We start from the raw sequence: 19874 nt of genomic DNA on the forward strand, positions 1-19874 counted from the left end.
ATTAAATTTAATCATTTTAAGTAAAATCTTGTATTTTTATTTTAATTTAAAAAATATAATTAAAAAAATGATCAATTAGATTTTTTATTAATCATCAATAAAATTAATAGATATTTTATATCAATATGATGGTGATAAAAAAAAATCTATATTAATTGAAGGGAAATAATGAACAAAATAATCCATTCATTGGTATAAGATATTAAAATATGCAAAATTATTTTGAAGGTTTTGAAACTATTTTCAAAGTAAGAAAAATTAAGAAAGAAAAGGTTTTGGCTGACTCACGGATTATTTTGAGCCATCCCTCCAAACATATTCTACTAGTAGAAAAAATAAAATAGATACGTAAATTGTCCTCTTTTTAAAGTGGGTTTTTAAAATAAAATATTTAAATAATCATAAAAGTATTACAAATATTTTTAAAGGTTAATTTTTAATAATAAATAAATAAATCACTAATTTAGTGCACGATTCATGGGTCCTGAGCGATACAAATGAATCTGCGTTGTAAGCCGACTTATCTCTTTCCTCTTCTTGCCACACTTCCCTCCATCCTCCTCTCTTCTCCTTCACTCTCTGTAAGACTGTAAGTCCTCTCTCTCTCTCTCTCTCTCTCTCTCTCTCTCTCTCTCTCTCTACAAACTTGGCTATCCAACTTCATTTTCATTTTGCTTCCATCTCTATCTCTGTTTAATCATGCGTTGCATTATTCTAATTAAATATAGGCTTTCACTGGGAATATGCTGTTCCTTTATTCATTAGCGTTTCTCACACCGAAATTGTTTTCGCCTTCCTTTCAGAATCCAGTGCCTGTTGTCAATGTCAACTGTCTGACCATACTGCATAGTTTTATAGTCATTGCTGCTGATTTAGTCACATTTTTCAATTCATAATTGCCATAGAAAGAAAGAAAAAAAAACTATTGCTTTTTGTACCATAACTAGAATTCCAAATCAAATTTTGATGCTTTAGGTCTGCCCATCATCACTGGAACCTGAAAAATGTCACTTGTAATCCCCTCATCCTCTGCAGCTCCTTTGCATTTTTCTCAATTGGAGACTAACAATTTTAATTCCCACCAAAAGTTTGCCTCTAATTTCTTCTCCCCTTTTCAAAATAGAGTGGGCTTGGGTTGTAAATCAAGGCATATAAGGACTTACTTGAGAAATGAACTAAATGTTCTTCATAAGTATGCAGTTAGGTCTAAGGGGGACGATTTTGAGTCGATTAATGACGAGTCTTTGGACTGGGATGATGAAGAAGAAGTTGAAGATATGGGGTTTCCTTGAGAAGGTGCAATTATATACAAAAGAAACGCGACAATTTTACATCTGGAGTATTGCACTACCTTGGAGAGGTTAGGTCTAGCAAAGCTTTCAAGTGATGTCTCAAAAACTAGGGCTGCTGCAATGGGATTGCGTGTTACAAAAGCCACTTTCCAAATGGCACTCCTGTTCAGATATCTATAGATGTGACCAAGAAGAAAAAATTGAGGCTTGATGGGATCATAAAAACTGTCATCACTCTTCTTTGCAATAGGTACTGCCTTCATGAATTTACATTGTCTACTTTCAAGTGCCTTTTCTAAATTTCTTTATCATCTCTTAGTTTTTATTCATCTTTCTTGATTTTACTCTACTTCACAGACCTTACGGAGGCAGATGTGGAAGTTTCATAGAACTAATAGATTTAAATTACTTTGATAAAAATTGATGTTACAGAATTTGCTGGCGTGGATATGAGTCATCAACTCACTCTTCACCAAAACACTGTTCAAAATTGTTTTTGCTCATTTCTGCATCATTTTTTAATTCGGATGGCCATACATTGTACATCCTCAGGAAACTTTTTAGATAACTGGCAAAAGCATGGAAGCTTTAAATCCTGAAATTGATTGGTCTCCAACTTCCTTATCACTTCACCTTCCTAGGATCAAAAATGATTTCACAGAAAATTACACTCCACTGAAATATAACTGCACTCAACTTGTGATTGAACTTAGCTTAGAACTTTTTGTTGTACCTTCTATTCTCTTCATTGAACTCTACTATTATTTACCATGAAGTTCTGGCACATCTGCCTCCATGATGTGGTGTAACTAGATTTATATGCTTAGTCCAGTACCTTCTATTTCTAATTCTATACAAGTGCTTTCTTCCCAATGTTGTCACCCCCTCTCCCTGCACCCTAAAAGTAGCATATTTATAATAGCTGTTGATATTCTTTGCACTTTTGGTTGACCTGTGTCACCTAATTATGAACTGATCTGCTATGATTGGTTTGTTTTTTGAACAACAATTGCTTGTTACATAATTGTATTGCATTATTCATCTCAATTTATTAAATCTTACACCAATGCTCCATAAGAATTTAGGTGTAATAACATGGAAGATTCTTGGGGTAGTTGAAATAATATGATGTATTGTAAGTTTACAATAGCTGCTAATGGGTTAATTCCCTTCAGGTATCTGGATGCTAAGCATCGCAAGTACCGTTGCATACTTATTCACCTGACTGAGTTATCGAATATCTTCCTGCATAATTATTTTAATGTTTCATCATTTTATGAGGTAGCCAATAGTGCAAATATAGCAGTTTCAGTCAAGTACTTCTTATTGTTGACTCCATCTGAAAATATTAAAAATAAATAAAATATACGAAGTATGCCCCTGCCACATTCCATAATTTATTATTTCCACAACATGTTTCAATGTGATTTTCTTTTGAAGGTATTGTGCGCCATCTGCTGAGAGCATATTCTCTGAGTTCTCACTTTTACTCACTGACAAACCCCTTGAAGAACCAGAGACTATTGACAAGGGTGTTATATTTGGGGAAGACAAACTTACAACCTCTGGAAACAGTGGTGAGGATGATGACGACGATGCACTTATTGACATGGATGATCAACTATATTTTCCTCCAGAACAGAAACAAATAGACATTTCGAAGAACATAAGGGACAGGGTGCATCTTGAGATTACAATGAACTCAGTATATGGTCCTGGGTGCAAGGGCATGTGCCTGAAATGTGGTCAAAACTTTAACACTGGCAATTGCAATTGTAGCAAGCAGGAAGTACAAGAAAAAAGCTTTGGCCCACTTGGAAATTTGAAAGAGAAGATGCAGTTGTAACACTTATGAAGTTCATGTGTAGGATTTGCTCACAGTGCTGTATCATTATGTGTAGAAGTCCTGACCTTGATAGGTTTTTTATGTTCTGACATTGTCAAGCGCCTACCACGAGCTCTTGGATCCATGATCATACATGGAGCATTGTTCTAGTTGTAGCTACGCCTTAAAGTCTGTCTTTGGAATGCTTCTTTCCATATGTATTAGATCCATGATCATACATTAATACTGTTTAAATATAATATAATTAATATTACACACACTTTATTAATCTAATACTATTTTAATGCTTATATTATTATTTTTTATTTTATTTTAATGCTTAATTTTGGTTGGAATATAATGTATTAATTATGTAATGTGAGCAACACTATAAAAGAACCCAACAACACCTTCAACGATTGATTCACTCTCTCCCACCACAATCAAGGTGTTCTTGACTAAAACTCTCCACCACAAAATGAATTATTCATAACTATATTCCTTATTGCTAATCCCTTGCGTGATCCCCGTTGATCAGTCTTCTTTGCCAACAAATGCTAGAGTTAATTGCCCATCATGATCATGGGCTGCTTGGTGATGGTCCGACCTGATTGGCCAACTTTGCAATGAAACCAAACAAGACCAGATGATCAACTGCACAAACATTCTGAGAGCAGATCCTAGAATTCTGTCTGCAAAAAAAATTGTTGAATTTTCAAAGGCGGTCCTGGAGTTGGCCTTGAACAAGGCAAAGGACAAAACTTTCTTAAGGGATTGGTGAAGACAAAAAATATTCTCCAGCCATTGATGAATGTGCAAACTTTAATTATGGTGGGGTAGTTGGATCGTTCAGAAGTGCCCTTGGTGAGTTGAAAGATGAACCTATATATGCTAACTATGATGCCAAAATTGCTGGTGATGATTCTGATATCTGTTAGATTGTACTGGCTGCTGCACATATTGTTAACCCTGCAATTTCTGCTCTTAACCGCCAAATATCGTTGCTTGGCTATATTGCAGTCCCGCCCACAAATAAAATTACTGATTAAGACAGTTTATGGGGACAACATGCATGCATGTTGTCAACCCAAGGTCTAAGTAGAGGTTTCTATTTGTTTTAGCATCTCTTTTGTAGAAGGGGGAGATTAATTGATAAGATCAAATTGAAGTTTACTACTATTACTGTTAAAGATGAAACCCAGAGTAAAGAAGAAGAAGAAGAACTACCTACCTTTTTATTTTTGCTTAATCAGAATATGAGTGTACAATCTTATTTATATGGCTGATACAAAATTAACTTTACATCAGTAAAATAGAAAAGCCAACCAATCACAAATCATAATTGACTTCTGTTTATTCAAACATTGGCCATCATCTTTTCCTGCCTATGTATGACATTTTGTTTATTGAGACGGATCTTCGTGTTAATTTTTCTTACATTGAATTCTTTCCAATAGAGATATTTAGTATTATTTGGCTAAATATCCTAGGCTCTTTCTAAGCTAGTCCCGATCTGCAAAATCAGAAAAGGGTTGCAGTAATTTGCATATTTAATTATTGTCATCTTTTCTGAATTGAACTTTTTTGCATTTTTAATTTCAAAACATATTTAAAGCAGTTTAATATTGTTTTTTGTATATTAATTTTATAAATGAAGTATTCTAATTTTAAGAAATATGTAGGAATTTTAAACCATGCTAAATGCTAAAATTAATTTTTCAAAGACTTTTATGATTAAAAATTTATAATTTGGATTTTAATATCTTAAGAAATTAAAAAAAATTGAAAGAATTTTACAAATTTATAAGATTTATAGGATTTTATGAATTTTTAGAAAATATTTAAAAATTATAATAGTTAATGCAAAAGATAATAACAGAATGGTAAAATTTATAAAAAGAAAAGAAAAATCAATAAAAGAAATTCAAACATTTTAGTAGTTATCTTCAAGTTTTTGCTCTTAAACAAAATATGTTCAACCAAACAAAAAATTACAAGATAACATCTAATTAAAGACCCAAAAAAAGCCAGGAAAATATGGCACACCACAGTGCCTATACCCCTGGTACCATATTTTTGTAAGGATCAAACAAAAAAAATAAAGTAATTGTTTCCAAAGGGAAAAAATTGGATCCAAAACATGCTTGAGTTGCTTTCCATAGTCTGATACAATTTGACACCGAATGTAAGGAAAAGTGCCTTTCATGATGCAATTGAATTGATAAGAAATTAAAGGCATGTTTAGCTTGAACAGAAAACAATACATATTGAAAGCTTACGAGAGACAGCTAACCAGACCCTCCACAAAACCATCTAACAAATCCAAAACCAAAAGAGCATAAAGAATCGAACATTAAAGATTACAAACAAAACCAAAACAACAATGTCTCACTGTGAGGTATTCTAACAACTATCCCTGATCCAGCACCTACAACATACTTGCTTCAAAGATTCAGCACGACACCAACAGTAAGTAAGAGAAAAAGAAATTATATAGGCTTTAACGAAGAGAAAAGAAATTATGTATGCATGATAGGGGAAAAAAAAATTAACGACAAGCAGAAATAGAGAAAGAAAAAAGTGTTTAAAAGATGTTGAGGATTTTAATGAAATTGTATGATGAGTGTGGTATTTATATTTTTTTACTAAAAAGTCATCAAATCTATTAAAATTTACACTAAAAAATAATTCATCAAAATTTATATATTTTTTATTATCATGATTTTTTTTAAGTGAAAAATTTTAATTAAATACTAATGGATTTTATTATACTCCTAAAAAAATTTTAATAGTCTTAATTAAATATCACAAGACTTATTTATATAAAATCTTTTAAAATTCCTATTGAACTTTATTTATACTATTTAAAAATCCTAATTTATATCACAAGATTTTTTTCATGAAAAAAAAAATCTTTTAAAATTCTTTAAAACTTAATCCAATACATCCCTTGTACAGAAGCCATATTAGTGCATAGTCATAGCTTGTTACCGATGGTTCGTAACTTCATCAGCAACTTATGTATTTGAATAAACGGACAATTCAGGTTTATTTTAATATTCTTTGCGTTTCAATGCTCATGTATGCTTATCATCTCTCTTGACACTTTATGCATTATATTTATTTGCTTATTATTTAGACATTTTATCAAATAAAACGGCATTAACAGCATTGATGTTGCTAAAAGCATAATTGCAAACTCACTCTAGTTGATAATTAAATAAGTACGAGAGAGTTAATTTCTTCCCATCAAAATTAAAACCTGAAAATTTGTTTACTCGTTCAATGACACGTATAATTAAAGAACCGAGAAATGACAAAAAAAAAAAAACCGCGATTTTTTTATTGTAAAGAAATAATTATATAAGACGAATATTAACTCTTAAATGTCTACGAGCAACGAAAGCTTTTATTTTGAAGAGGAAATCTATAAAAGATAATTATTTTATTTTAAATACTATATTTGTATAATTCTAGCTACGGTTTTCAGATATTGTAGTTGGAAAAAACAAATAACAAAAGACAAGGGATGTTCACGTGTTAGAAGTTTTGTGTGTGAAAGGGTTCACGTGTGAGATTTAGACCGTTAGATACATGTCACTCTTCTCTATTATTATTGATTAAAGATTAAAAAAGAGCACATGATAAGAAAATAAACATGACATGGCAGAATATGATAAAGTAGAACAGGGGACATGCTATTAACTTATTATAAGGGGGGAAAACAGAAAAAACCACACAAAGCTGAATAGCTAATAATACTTGCAAATTTTGCATCTTTACTGATCACTCAACATTTTCCATGTGCATCTCTCCTACTCGTAGGCCCACATATAAATGTCATGCCATTGGCCACATGAGAAATTTAAATTACACATGCATATATTAAACTCATTATATATTATTAAATATTTTCTACTAGATAATTTATACTAAATACTTATTATTATATTAATTTTTATCAAATATATTTAATATTTATTATATTTTAAATAATTTCATATTTATTCATGTATATTTCATTTAGGATAAAATATATTTTAAGTCTTTCAATTTTTTTTCATATTTAATCTAGATTCTTATATTCTAAGAATAATATCTAACTCTAATTATAATTGATGAATTTCGTCCCTCTTTATAGAACTTAAGATAGTAAGGCAAGAGCAGAAATTCATCCATTATTAAAAAGATAATTATCAAAATCATAAACTTTTTGTAAATAAGAATTAACTAAGATCAATTTTGATTGAAAATTAAAAGAACTAAAATGCATTTTATCCTTAAAATTAATGTGATATATTTGTCAAATATATGAAAACAAAGTTTGTTTCATCACAATTCACAATTGATTTTGATGTTGGATCAAAAGATTGATTTCATGAATGTTTGACTTGATGTTGAAAAATTGATTTTGAAAATATTTTTATATATTTAATTACGCGTTGAGAATAATTCAAAATTAATTATAGATTTAAATAATTTTGAGTGATTTATGTGTTTGATACAAAATTTTATATTCAATTTTATTTTTAATTTAATTTTATAATAAAACATCCCAACATCAAATTATATCACTTCAAAATCAACCTTTAACCTTACAAAATTAATTCTATTCAAAATGAATTTTGTTAAGCAAGCATCCAAACACATTCTTATGTTCGTGCTTTGCCTACTTTGAAGGAATGAATCATCCAACTCATTCCTAAAAAAAAAAAAAAACAGATTGATAAAAGTAATATATTCAAGAATTTTAAAAAAATATTTTTTAGTTATTTTTTAGATTCGGTCTACGCATGTTTTCGATAGTACAACAGGTTTTGCCATATATTTGGATGGTTGAGGGAATAAAGGATCATCAGTGTATCAGCTGCGCAAAAACTGTGATATCACAGAAACAATCAAATGCTTCTGATATTTAAAGTGCTGCTAGTCTCTTTAATTCCCCATTACGGTTCAGCCAATAACTAGTATGTTCTTATGAACTGAATTCATCATCTAATTAATTCTGCAAAACTCTATTTTCTGAGTTTGATACCTAATTACCTATCCATTGCAATGCAAATTCCTTAGCCAAACAAGCAAGACAAACAAAGTTTGTTCACAATCAACCCAACATCTAAGAAGCAGAAATATTCAGAACCTGCCATGAGCACCAAAACAGAATTTGTCCCAGGACCTACATAAGTACACATTGAGCCAATAAATCTGAAATGCAGAGTGAAATTTCTTCTTTTGTTTAGTCTAAAATTACAGGTGACAAATTTGTGGAATGCCAGATTCCAGAAAAAAAAAATTAAAAAAAGAACAAGAAAAATGTATATACGAAACAAAAGAAAAAAGAAGAAAATTTTTGGATTATGAACAAGTGCATCATCATCTGACAGTGGAAGCAACAGTATGAGCCCACCATCTAAGACTTTCTTTCATGTCAGTTTCATTGTTGATAGCAGGCATTTTCCAATTCACCAAAGAGTTCTCTTTTTTTCTCCTATCATATTCCTGAACCTCCCATGCTTCAGAAAGGTAAGGCCTTGGAACACTTATCTCATCACAATCTTCATTTTCTTCTTCTTCCTCTTCCTTCTTCCGTAGCCTTTGCAACCCAGGAATAATTGAAGCCAAGCTTGAGTCTTTATCCTCCTCTGAGAAAACAAAACCCAGATCCATGAACCCTTTAAGCTCCTCAAATTCAAGGTCTGACAAACTCTTGCTCTCCCTCCTCTTCCTAGTTCTACTGCTTGAGATTTTTTTGTTCTTCTTAGGACACAACACCTCAGGATGAGGCCTAACCTGCGTTCTTGGGTTCTCATCAGGTTCTGAGTCAGTGGCTTCTTTTCCTGAGAGAATGGTTTGGAGCTTTGGATGGAGAAGAAGCACTGAGTCAGGTGAAAGAGAATCTTGGTTGAAGCTTGTTGTTGTCATGGATAATTGGTCACTCATGGATCTGGTGTGGCTGGTTCGGATCAAGGGTAGCTTTGGTTCTTTTTCTTCTTTTAACACATGATCTAAATTTTCTGTATAACTTGTAATTGATGTGTGAGGACTTGAATTTGTCCTTAAAATGTTAACCTCAAACCAGCAAGAATCAAAGAGGTTCAAGACAGCCTCCGCATCCATGGCGGCTGAAGAGGAAAATCAGCAGAAAAGAAAACCTTTTTTTTTTTTTTGACTCAGATAACCTCTGTGAAGTGATTTACCTAGTCCATGTAGATAACTAGAATATATATACCATGTATGATGACCATATTGCCCTTCCTTTAACACTCTAATTACAAAAATTCTAAACCTATTGGTTGTTTGTTTACACGTTTTGAATTAAGTAATTTGAAACATGTCTTTTTCAATGCATGTGTGATATAACTTTTATTGGAATATTATTGTCTATTTTGCCGAGTGGAAATTATTAATTCCGTCGAAAGGGAAATAATGTTTGGAATTAGGTGGTTTTGTGAAGAGGTAAAAGGAAGGGTTAATTGATTGAGGTGGAACCAGTGAATTGTGGATGCTACTAGATAAAGCTAGATATAAGGTTGGGGGATTGTGGACAATTTGACATCAAGTTACTTATCAAGTACTGATGTCTATCTAATTATCTCTTAGATTCTGACATTTTAATAGTTTTCATCTCTTCTTGTTTGTTTGATGATTACACCAAACCGTTTTGATGTAAAATTAATGGCTCTAACTACAGAAATTACTGTTGGTTGCTTCCAAATTACACAAACTTGAATTGCCCATGTCACTGTGGTTGGCATGTTTTAGTGCCTTATTTGCTGCTTTTCTGATCATATTTTTTTTTTCTTTTCAGTTTTTACCTTTGTTTCCCAAACATATTGTCTCTTGTGATAACTGTGATATTTGAAAATGAGTTTTTACATGTAATAATGTAAATTTTCCCCTCTTTCATTCCTCTTTAAATTAATAAAGTAATAAAGTAGTTAATATTTTGTGTTAAATTAAGCTACACGTGGTTTTTACTTTTTGATACTCAATCTATACGAGATCAATATAAAAAAGCTTTACATGTGATAAACTAGGCCTCAACCAAATAATATTATAGCTTTTACTCAGATCACGTGTGAACAACAATAGCACACTTAATTTTGCGTTTTCACAATTAAAAAAAAAAGTGTTGATCATTAAAACGTTTTTAATGAGAATGATTACTTTAGTGGTTTAATTTTAAGTAATTTTGTTTAACCTTTTTTTTCACCGGAATATATAAATAACCGTCACTTAATAAATTTATATCATAAATAAAATATTTTTCAAACATTACCAGACGCACAAAATTAAAGTTAATCATTAATTTTAATAATCATAATATTTGAGTAAATTTCATATAAAATATTTAAATTTATATAAAATTATAAAGTCTTACAAAATTATGATTTATCTAAATAACTATCCATTATATACATACTTTTGGTAAGATCAATGTCAACAGAGAAGAGGGGAATCAGGGAATAATTAATATAAAGATATATATGGATTTTTCTTTAAAAAATTAGCTACGGCTGCATTGCTTTATAACAAGAATCCACACGTAATCGGGTATGGAAATACTGATGTCGTGTACGGTGTACCTACTTGTATAGGATACTAGTATAGTACTATTATTTTTATTATTTTCGATCTTATTAATTAGTATTTTTAAAACATTTGATTAAAAAACTAAATTATTTATTCATAAATTTAAAAAATATTTTATCTTTCAATATAACTTTTTATCTTTTAATAAAAAACATATTTATTTTAAATTTATTAATCAATATTCTTAAGAGACCGGTTAATATTTACCTATCATTTGCTGCTAAAAAAATATTTACCTATCATTTTATGTATTAATTTCTCTTTCAATTTCTTTTGTTAACATTCCGTCAAAAAAATCTCTTGTTAACATTACGTGTGAATCTGAAAATGAATAAAATATTTATCAGGTGTTGACCATTAGTTGCGCAGTCACGTGTGCATCTATACAAATAAAATATTCATCGGGACACGCATTATTGGTAGTCAAATTCAAAATATCGATTATATTCCAAAACTAAGTTCCAAAACTTAGCAAATAAAAATTAGGCAGTAGAATTTCTTTTAAAAAGTCAATACAATCTGAAATTAAATATATTATACATTTCACAACTGTGTCAAAACAATGTCAAACCCATTGTATTAAGGCCGGGTCCCTGTTGCATATATATCATAATAATGAAAATAATATATAGTATCATTTGAACGAATATGTATAATCTTTATCCAAAACAAAACATTAACCGATTCAACTATTCACAATTACTGCAGGGAAATTACATTCATATTTAAAAACTTCATGTAAAATACAACATTAATCAATATATTTAGTTGTTGAATCATTTGATATCATCAATTTAGTTTTTATTTTTCATAATATTTAAGAGTTATCACTTAATGCGTTCTCTTTCTTTCTCTAAATATTACTAATATTATTATTTAGAACTTAGATATATTTGTGAAAGAAAAGTAATAATATATTTGTTATATTATCACAAATATTGAAATTAAACAGACGGACTAGGATAAAATAGTTTCCTATGAAGAATATTCTGTTAATAAACTGTGACTGGATTACTCGGTTTCCGGAATCAAGTATTCAACGTTGAATGGGAAATCATGTCCATGTGCTAATTGTGTCTCTCTTTACACAGAGCCATAGCTTTGTAGACGCCAAATTTGTGTGCAAACTTTTACTCACAGGAAGAAGAGATGCATAAAACACTCATTAATCATTCACAGATGTCGTTGTTTGCATGGCTAAATATTTTAATGATTAAACTCACCATTATAACGTACTTTCTTATTCAGTAAAAAAATGTACTTTCTAAAGAAAAATAAATATAATTAATAGAAAAAAATATATATATTTTGACACTCATTTGAGATGTATAGACCCCTTCAGAGAGAGAAATAAAATGAGAGAAAACCAATAAATCATAAGTGATATAATACAAAAAAGAAGAGAGAGAATAAATAATTATGAAAATAAAAATGAATATTGAATGCAACACAAAGAGAAATTTAAAAATGTTAGATTTTATGCAAATATTATAACTAAAATCCCATGGGTCTTATGTGGGACTTCAGTCCATCCCAACATACATAAACTGGAATAAAGTTGTTTAATTTTAACCAAATATTTCGAATTGAAATCATTGAACATGCAATCATATTAAATATTTAAAAGAAAAAATATGTTATCACGGTAATTTTATCCAACTCGATCAGGCCTCGATGGAAGACACCTAGACCAAAAAAGAAAAAAAAAATGCTTCACACTGCATGCAATAAGCACGTACATAAATATATACACACCTTTTCTTGATATATAAAAGTGATTAATGTGTGCAGGATGAATTGCCGGGCAAATCTTCTTTGGCGGTAAACATAGCTTCTCTGGTTCATGGCCTGAATGGTCAATTCAACTGCCAAATAAGTCATTGCCCAGTAATGCACCTGCACTTGAGCTTTGCTTTCTTGATAACCAATTTCTGGGTATCCATGTCTATATATAGTGTAGGGGATGATGAAACTAGGACATGCATCGCACAAGACTAAGGATATTCCCAGCACATCCTCTGCTCAACAAAGAAAGTGGTCCATCCTCTGCCTTTAGTCTCACAGCTAATGCACTTTTACTGTGAGATTGGTACCACAGATTTTTCTTCTGAAATTCCATGCATTTAATTTTAATCAGCAAACATGTCTCTGCATAAACAGAACAAGCAATGAAATGTGAGTCTGTGACAGAAAATTCCATCCATGTGAAAGGCATAATTCTTCTCTATTCCTTTTCTAAGTTAAGAATATGCTGGCAGTGAATACCTATTCCAGAACTATGTCCATTCTCAATGTCATGGTTGAAAAATCAATCCCCCTTCTTTTTTTTTTCACAAGTGACGCATTACCAAATTCTGAAATGACAAGTCTAATGATATTGTGATCTGCTTTCAAAAATCAATGTGATCTTTCCATTCAAATGACTAAATGTATTAGTGATTGCTGAGATCATATGGCTTGTGTAGTATACTGAGTAACCAGTGCAGTTGACACTTTGAAATTCCATTTAGAAATACTTTCTCAATAAAATTCTACATACATAAAATACATACATGTATGTATGTATATGGATCCGCTTATGCACCTATGTACATATGCATGTAGTAATATAAATTATGCATGTTAGAGAAAATCAGTTGATCATCTTGTGTTAAATTATGCTCTGGCTTAAAGATTTATTGCCCTGATCCAAGCAATGAAAGTGCAACAGCCTGAGGCAATACTTTGTAAATTGAAAGCCAAGGTTATCTTTAGGATTTGTTTTCTTTTCCCTCACTTGTCTATCTCTCTTTCCTCTTTTAATCAGGGTGGTCTTGGAAACAAAGAGATATTTCAACTAAATTATTATGAGAATGAAGACATTATGGTATCTTTTTGCTGCCGGTTTATTCTTATGTACATAGTACATATATACTCATACCTGTTGCCAATTTAGAATCTTTTCTTTTCTTCTGTCTAGGGTGGCAGTCTGACAGAAAATTTCATAGGAGAAGCGCACGAATGTCAAAGAACCTCTGGAAGTAGGTAGAAATTAATCAAATTATGTAAGCAAATCTTCATTTAAATTTTTACAATAAATTCGTGAATGGTAAAGCAAATTCTCTTCAATTGTGTAGTTATGCTTAAAGAACAGGTTCAACTAGCAAAATAGCAATTCAGCGTTGAATTCTTCATAGTGGACGCGGACTCCTTTTATGCTTAATGTTGGACTGGTTCTATTCCCTCGAAAATTAAATAATATCAATAACAAGGGCTTTTCTCCAATTAAGATATCCATTTAAAGGTGGAGTTTTACAATTACAAAATTTCAAGCCATCATCACCATTAAATATCTTTGAGGGATTAAATCTTTCAGACTAGTGGATTATTACTGACAGACACATTATAGGCTACTTCCTGGTAAATTTAGGTCGAGTCATATTTCAGAAATCACGGGGCTGGCATCTACCTTTAAGAAATGATTTATATACCCGAGTAATGAAGTGTGGCCTTGAACATCAAATTGGTCAAAGATTAGTATAATTTGTAATGCCTTGTAATCCCCCACAGTAATCTCATTAAGCTTTATCGTCCCATCCAACAGTTTATAATCCAAAGTTAGTGGCTGCTAGACTCTTTACACCTTTAATTTTATTCACCTGAAATTTTGTTTTGGATTGATTGACACGTCATAATATGGACTTATAATCCTCATGAAAAGGAAATCCACTTGTGCATGCATAAACTACAGATAAATAAGTACACCCGATAGTTCATATCCTGCCTGTATATAACAGAAAGTGTTTATGACCAATTCCTACATAGGAAAAGCATTTGATTAGTAAATCATGATATAGACAAATCCTTGTTTTTGAAAGGGATTGATGGTGAAAGAATTTGAACCTGTAAATAACAAGAACCTTACAATGGAATTGTACCGGCATATGCTGCTTGTTCCTAATGCTTTTTTTTTTTGTTCCTAATGCTTATCAGTGGCATATCCAAGTTAGGTGCTCATAGCTACCTATAAATAACCTTCCATTTTATGATGATGGCCTCCTAAACAAATTTGGTGTTGGAAGTGTGATGCATAAATGTGCTGTTGAGGAATGATAGAGCAAATCTCCATTGGCAGTGGGAAGTAGAGGGCTTGAACATGCATGCTTCTGGTTTGCCAAAGGAGATTTGCCCTGCCATTTTTTAACAGTTTCTGACTAAATGCATTGTGTTGGCTATTTTCTATCTTCTTCGTCATATGACTGTATTTAATTAATTTCTTTCCTGTTTATTAACGGTTTTCCTTTCAATATGTGGCAGTTGGACATGGAGGACTAGGAGTTTCACTTTTATGAGACTTGGAGACCAAAATGAGAGAAACATAGCTAACAATCAGAGATTTTCCAAGACAATTGGCCAGCATTTCCAGTTTCATCTAGTGTCATGAGCATATGAAGATGCTTAAGCACTATACTGTGAAGTTAACAAAAAGAGAAGCTTCAGTTAGCAACTTTGTTTGCTGCATTGCTAATGTATCTTTTATTAGGGAGCATTGATATTTGATGCACATATCTTACTTTTTCTAATTAGTCTCGAGAAATCTTCAAATGCCAAAATCTATCACCATTCAGTTTAAATAAATTCCATGTGTTATTTCACATTCAAATGTTTTTCATGGCCAATATGAGGCTTTTGTTTGCATAACGTTTACTTATTCATTATGATAATAAAACTCAAAAGTTCATACACTAAAATTCAAACGTATCTTGAAAGAATAAACAGGCTGATGTCGGATACAACTTTCTGAGCGATTATATCTGAAGTTATCATTGTGATAAAAAAAAAACTGTTGATAATGCAGAAAATCCATGAGATTGATTCGGACATGATGCCCAAGCAGCATCTAAGAGCCTATTTGTTTTAGATTTTTGGTAGAATTGATTTTACACCATTGAGAGTGATTAGTATTTGTGCCTTAATTAAACATGTGCCCGGTGTGTAAATTTCATTTTTGCTAGTAATCCAAACTAGCACTTTTTAAGCATTGATTGGACTTAGCCGGTGTTTGCTGCATGCCAACTCATTTTAGTTTCTTCTATACTGTCTTTTTTCCTCATTTATCCCTTTTAGGTCCATCTAGCTCAACATTATTAGTGGAGCATAAGTTCATATTCCCTTCTCAAGGAGATGCTTTGCTAGTACAAAACTACAAACTATAATTTTGCATGTTTGAGCTTGAGAACATGGAAGGTGGCAAATAATTTTTTCAATGATTATTTTTCCTTATTTAGTTTATGGTAAAGATATTATATTAGACCACTTTAGTTGCATTCATCAATAGCTAAACAGCACCCGCCAACTCACAATGTCTTAAATACAACCACTAAAGAAATTCAAGCTTTTTAATTTTTTGACAATCTAATAAGGAATTCTGGTGGACCTTATGCAACTTGTTAAGAGGCCAAAATTTTGCACATATTTGACATTTGTTTCTGTTCAATTATGAGTAGATGACAGAAAAAGTCTTCAAAAAGAAGAGGTTTTCATCATCTGGTATCAAGCGTTGCATCTCTGGAACTTAATTACTTGCTAGTATAGTGAACATCTTCACATGAAAATCAAAGAGAAGCATTAGTACATTGAGAAAGACATACTGAAGATAATAAGCAGAGACTATTTTTCTTGGTGGTATAGGATAAAGGAAGTGAGTATATATTGTTGCACTGCTTAAAAGAGTCGTCTTTGTCTTCATAATATTAGTGTGATCGTTGCAAGAGAAAATTGTCGCAAGTATTATACATCCATGCAGTATGATCTCTATCCAATAAACAGAGTTGGGGCTGAACCAGTTTGTCATGTGAAGAGTTTGATTCATGGAAAACTTAGTATGGGAAAGAAATCAACCAAACTTGTACTCTCAGGCTAGGATACAATCAGAAAAATAATGTAGATTAATTAGTCTCTTATGAATTACAAAATTCTCCCTTAATATGATTTCATGCTTAATATACTTGTTAACTTTAGAAGGTAAATGAGGGAATACACTTTAGATGATAAAAATTAGTTATATTATAGTCATTAGTCATTGATAAGAAAAACAATTATTGAGATACTAGCCTCATTGTTTATCATACTCATGTGCATGCGTATTTGATCACAATCTCAACAGTTGGTGTTCTAATCAATGGCTATAACTATACTCTATTGTTTAAACTGAAAAATTCTTACTTCAGAGAAGTTAAATCCAACTTTTTAATTAAATCTTATTTGATCTCTTATTGTTTCTGTGGGACTGTAGGTGTCATGCATATAGATGAATAACTTTTTAAATAACTATAACTTCAGACCTGTAAGTTTGTATTGATCTAATGCATTACTATTTAATGTTGCCCTTCCATTATGCAGCCCCTCACACTTTAAAGGGTCAATCACTAGTAGCAGAATAAAACTTTAAAAACTGGCCAAGAGCAGAAAGGGTGGTATTATATATAATATAGGTATTTAACTTTTCATTACTTTAGAATATCAATCGTGAAAGGTGAAAGAAAAAGAGAATAAGCTTGCTGAGGAGGAAGATCCAGATGTCTGTGCTATGCCTTACTTTCTTCTCCTACGTCGTGTCAGTTTGTTGACAATTCCTTCTTTTGTGATCACTGATAAAATGAAAATGTGAATTTAAATCTTTAAAAAAATGACAAACTATTCTTGATTTCCATGAAATCATTCTCCAGAATTTTTGGTTGTAAAGATTACAGTTCACTGGATTTAACTTAGTATGTGCTGTTGCCATTTCAGTATATCCAAAAAAAATTCCTTGTTCTTTGGAATTTTACCATATTGCATGACTGAAGCAGTCCTTTATACTTTACTTTCCGCAATTATTGTAGACTAGAACATCATAATGTGGTCGAGTGGTGACATTTTCCACAATCACCAAAGGAATCCCAGGAACACGCTAAATTTGTTAACCGAAGGTTGCCAATTCCTTGCATGTGATCCATACGTGAATGATATGTGCACTGTTTAAGGTAAAATAGTGGAGAAAAAAAAAGCTTTATCAAGCAGACTTTTAAAAACAATGAATTTGAGAAAGAGGAATCTAAAAGAATCAATTCATTACTTAGGTTGTTCAACTTGTGACTTCAAATAATACAAAATTAACCAATTAAGAGTCAATTTAGATAAAACTAGTAATAAGCACTTAAGAGAAGAAGAAAAAATAAACTAAGAAGGTAAAACATCTTTTACAAGTTAAAATAAATTTATAAATCTATGTTTCTCGAAAAACTTTTTCTTACAACTTGTGTAGGTTGATTTTTACTTATTAAAAAGTCATTCATTTTAGCCTCTGTCCAATAATGTTTATGATAAAAATTTATCTAAACTAGTCTTAAAATATAATATTTTGTTTATTATTGGCGTCTTTGGATTCACGTAAATATCAATGTTACGAATTGTTGTTTCTCCATCTTTTATTATATTGAACGTGGAAATTTAATTATACGTGTGTTGCATATATCAATGTGAGTTGATACATAAGATATATTTTTGTTTGTCTCAGATATAAGAAAAATTTAAATAAATTTTATCTTATTTAATATTATTATCTCTAAAGTATTTTTTATTTAATTAATATTTTAGTTTCAATTATTTTTTCTTATCTTGATACCAACTTTTCAAAGAATGATAAATTAAAAAAAATAATTTTTAATTAAAATTGATATAATTAAATGTGATTAATTAAATTTTGTAATATGTTATTTTTTTTATATTTAAGAGTGAAGTATAAGAGAATGGGCCAGCCTGCCTTCAAGAAAAAGTTGTAGTAGTTCAAAGTTCAGTGTAGTCCTTTAGTGGGAAGGGAGTTTCACGCCATGGAACCAAAATTATGTGATACAAAAATGATGCATTAATATGAAAGATGCATTATTTTCTAATAATCAGACTCGCATGTTTAATTTAGAGAAAAATACAAAACTAACTAATGACAAATCATCAAAATAGAGATCTGAGTTTATTATAAAATTTATACTTCTGAATATTTGTGAATGGTCGGATAACAATTTGGCAATGAGTGGTAGGATCCATGGTCCCAACAATAATTCCTACGATAAGTCCTAATATAATGTTAGAATTTTAAGTTTAGATTTAATTTAATTTTGACTTATAAGATAAGGTCTATTCCTATTTATATACTTTTTTTGGACACATCTTTAGTCACTGTGGAATTTGAAAAGCATAAATCTTGCATAAGCCTCTACTCTAAGCTAACTGTAATCCATGAAAAAGAGTTGCAGGAGAATTGCTGGGCAAATCTCCTTTGGCAGGTTGCACACGTACACTTGTATAGCATTAATAGCTTCTTGATACCTGCCAAAGAGAACTTGCCCTGTAATGCACCCACAACTAGTAAAGACGACACACACAGAAGATGACTACTGGGAAAATTATTTATGGTTTTCTAGCCACGGCTATATCCTATGGAACAATGCCTTCCATTTTGTGTTTCATACGGTTTTATTCCTTTGTCTAGGAACCATCCCTTTTGCCAGTACAAAAGGTTTTAAAAAATAATTAGAGCTAGCAGTTTACTTCTATTTTCATTTTTTGTTTTAGCTTTTAAATGACGAAACTGTCACATACCTTATATTTTTTAATTTGATTCCTATTTTCAAATATTTGTATAAAAATTGAAAAAAAAACATCATTTTTTCTGTATTTCCTATATAAATATTTGAAAACAGAATGAATATATATATATATATATATATATATATATATATATATATATATATATATATATATATATATATAAAATGAGGTGACAATTTTATAATTAAAGTAAAAGCAGAAATAAATAACTCATGGACTACGAAAAATATAAATTCAAAATGGCATGGTACTGGTACATACATGTTGCATTGGTGACCTCTCCAAACTCCGAAGGCTTTCCCCCTTTTCTATCTCTGAAGGTTAGCACATGCTTGCGGCAGAATTTATATTTGTATAGGCTGTTAAAATGTTAATATTTATTTATATTTTATTGTTAGCAAAAATAAATTATTTTAAAAATTAAACCAAACATATTGGAAGAACTTGAAAACATCTAAAGTAATCACTGAGTAATTAGTAAAAGTTATGTTTTTATTATTTAATAATTAATATGAATATTGAATATTAGAAGAAAA

General features: G+C 30.8%; 1 protein-coding gene and 1 pseudogene across 1 annotated transcript; one reads left to right on the forward strand and one right to left on the reverse strand.

Annotated features, from left to right (window-relative positions):
• The first annotated feature begins 596 nt into the window (after positions 1 to 596).
• LOC114422939 lies at positions 597 to 3411 on the forward strand (annotated as a pseudogene).
• Positions 3412 to 8317: 4906 nt separating this feature from the next.
• LOC114423061 lies at positions 8318 to 9320 on the reverse strand. The gene has a single exon (XM_028389669.1). The coding sequence runs from the start codon at positions 9232 to 9234 to the stop codon at positions 8491 to 8493; it is 744 nt and encodes a 247-aa protein (XP_028245470.1). The 5' UTR covers positions 9235 to 9320; the 3' UTR covers positions 8318 to 8490.
• Positions 9321 to 19874: the final 10554 nt, after the last annotated feature.

This window comes from Glycine soja, chromosome 8, assembly GCF_004193775.1.
Source record: "Glycine soja cultivar W05 chromosome 8, ASM419377v2, whole genome shotgun sequence".
Lineage (NCBI taxonomy): Eukaryota > Viridiplantae > Streptophyta > Magnoliopsida > Fabales > Fabaceae > Glycine > Glycine soja.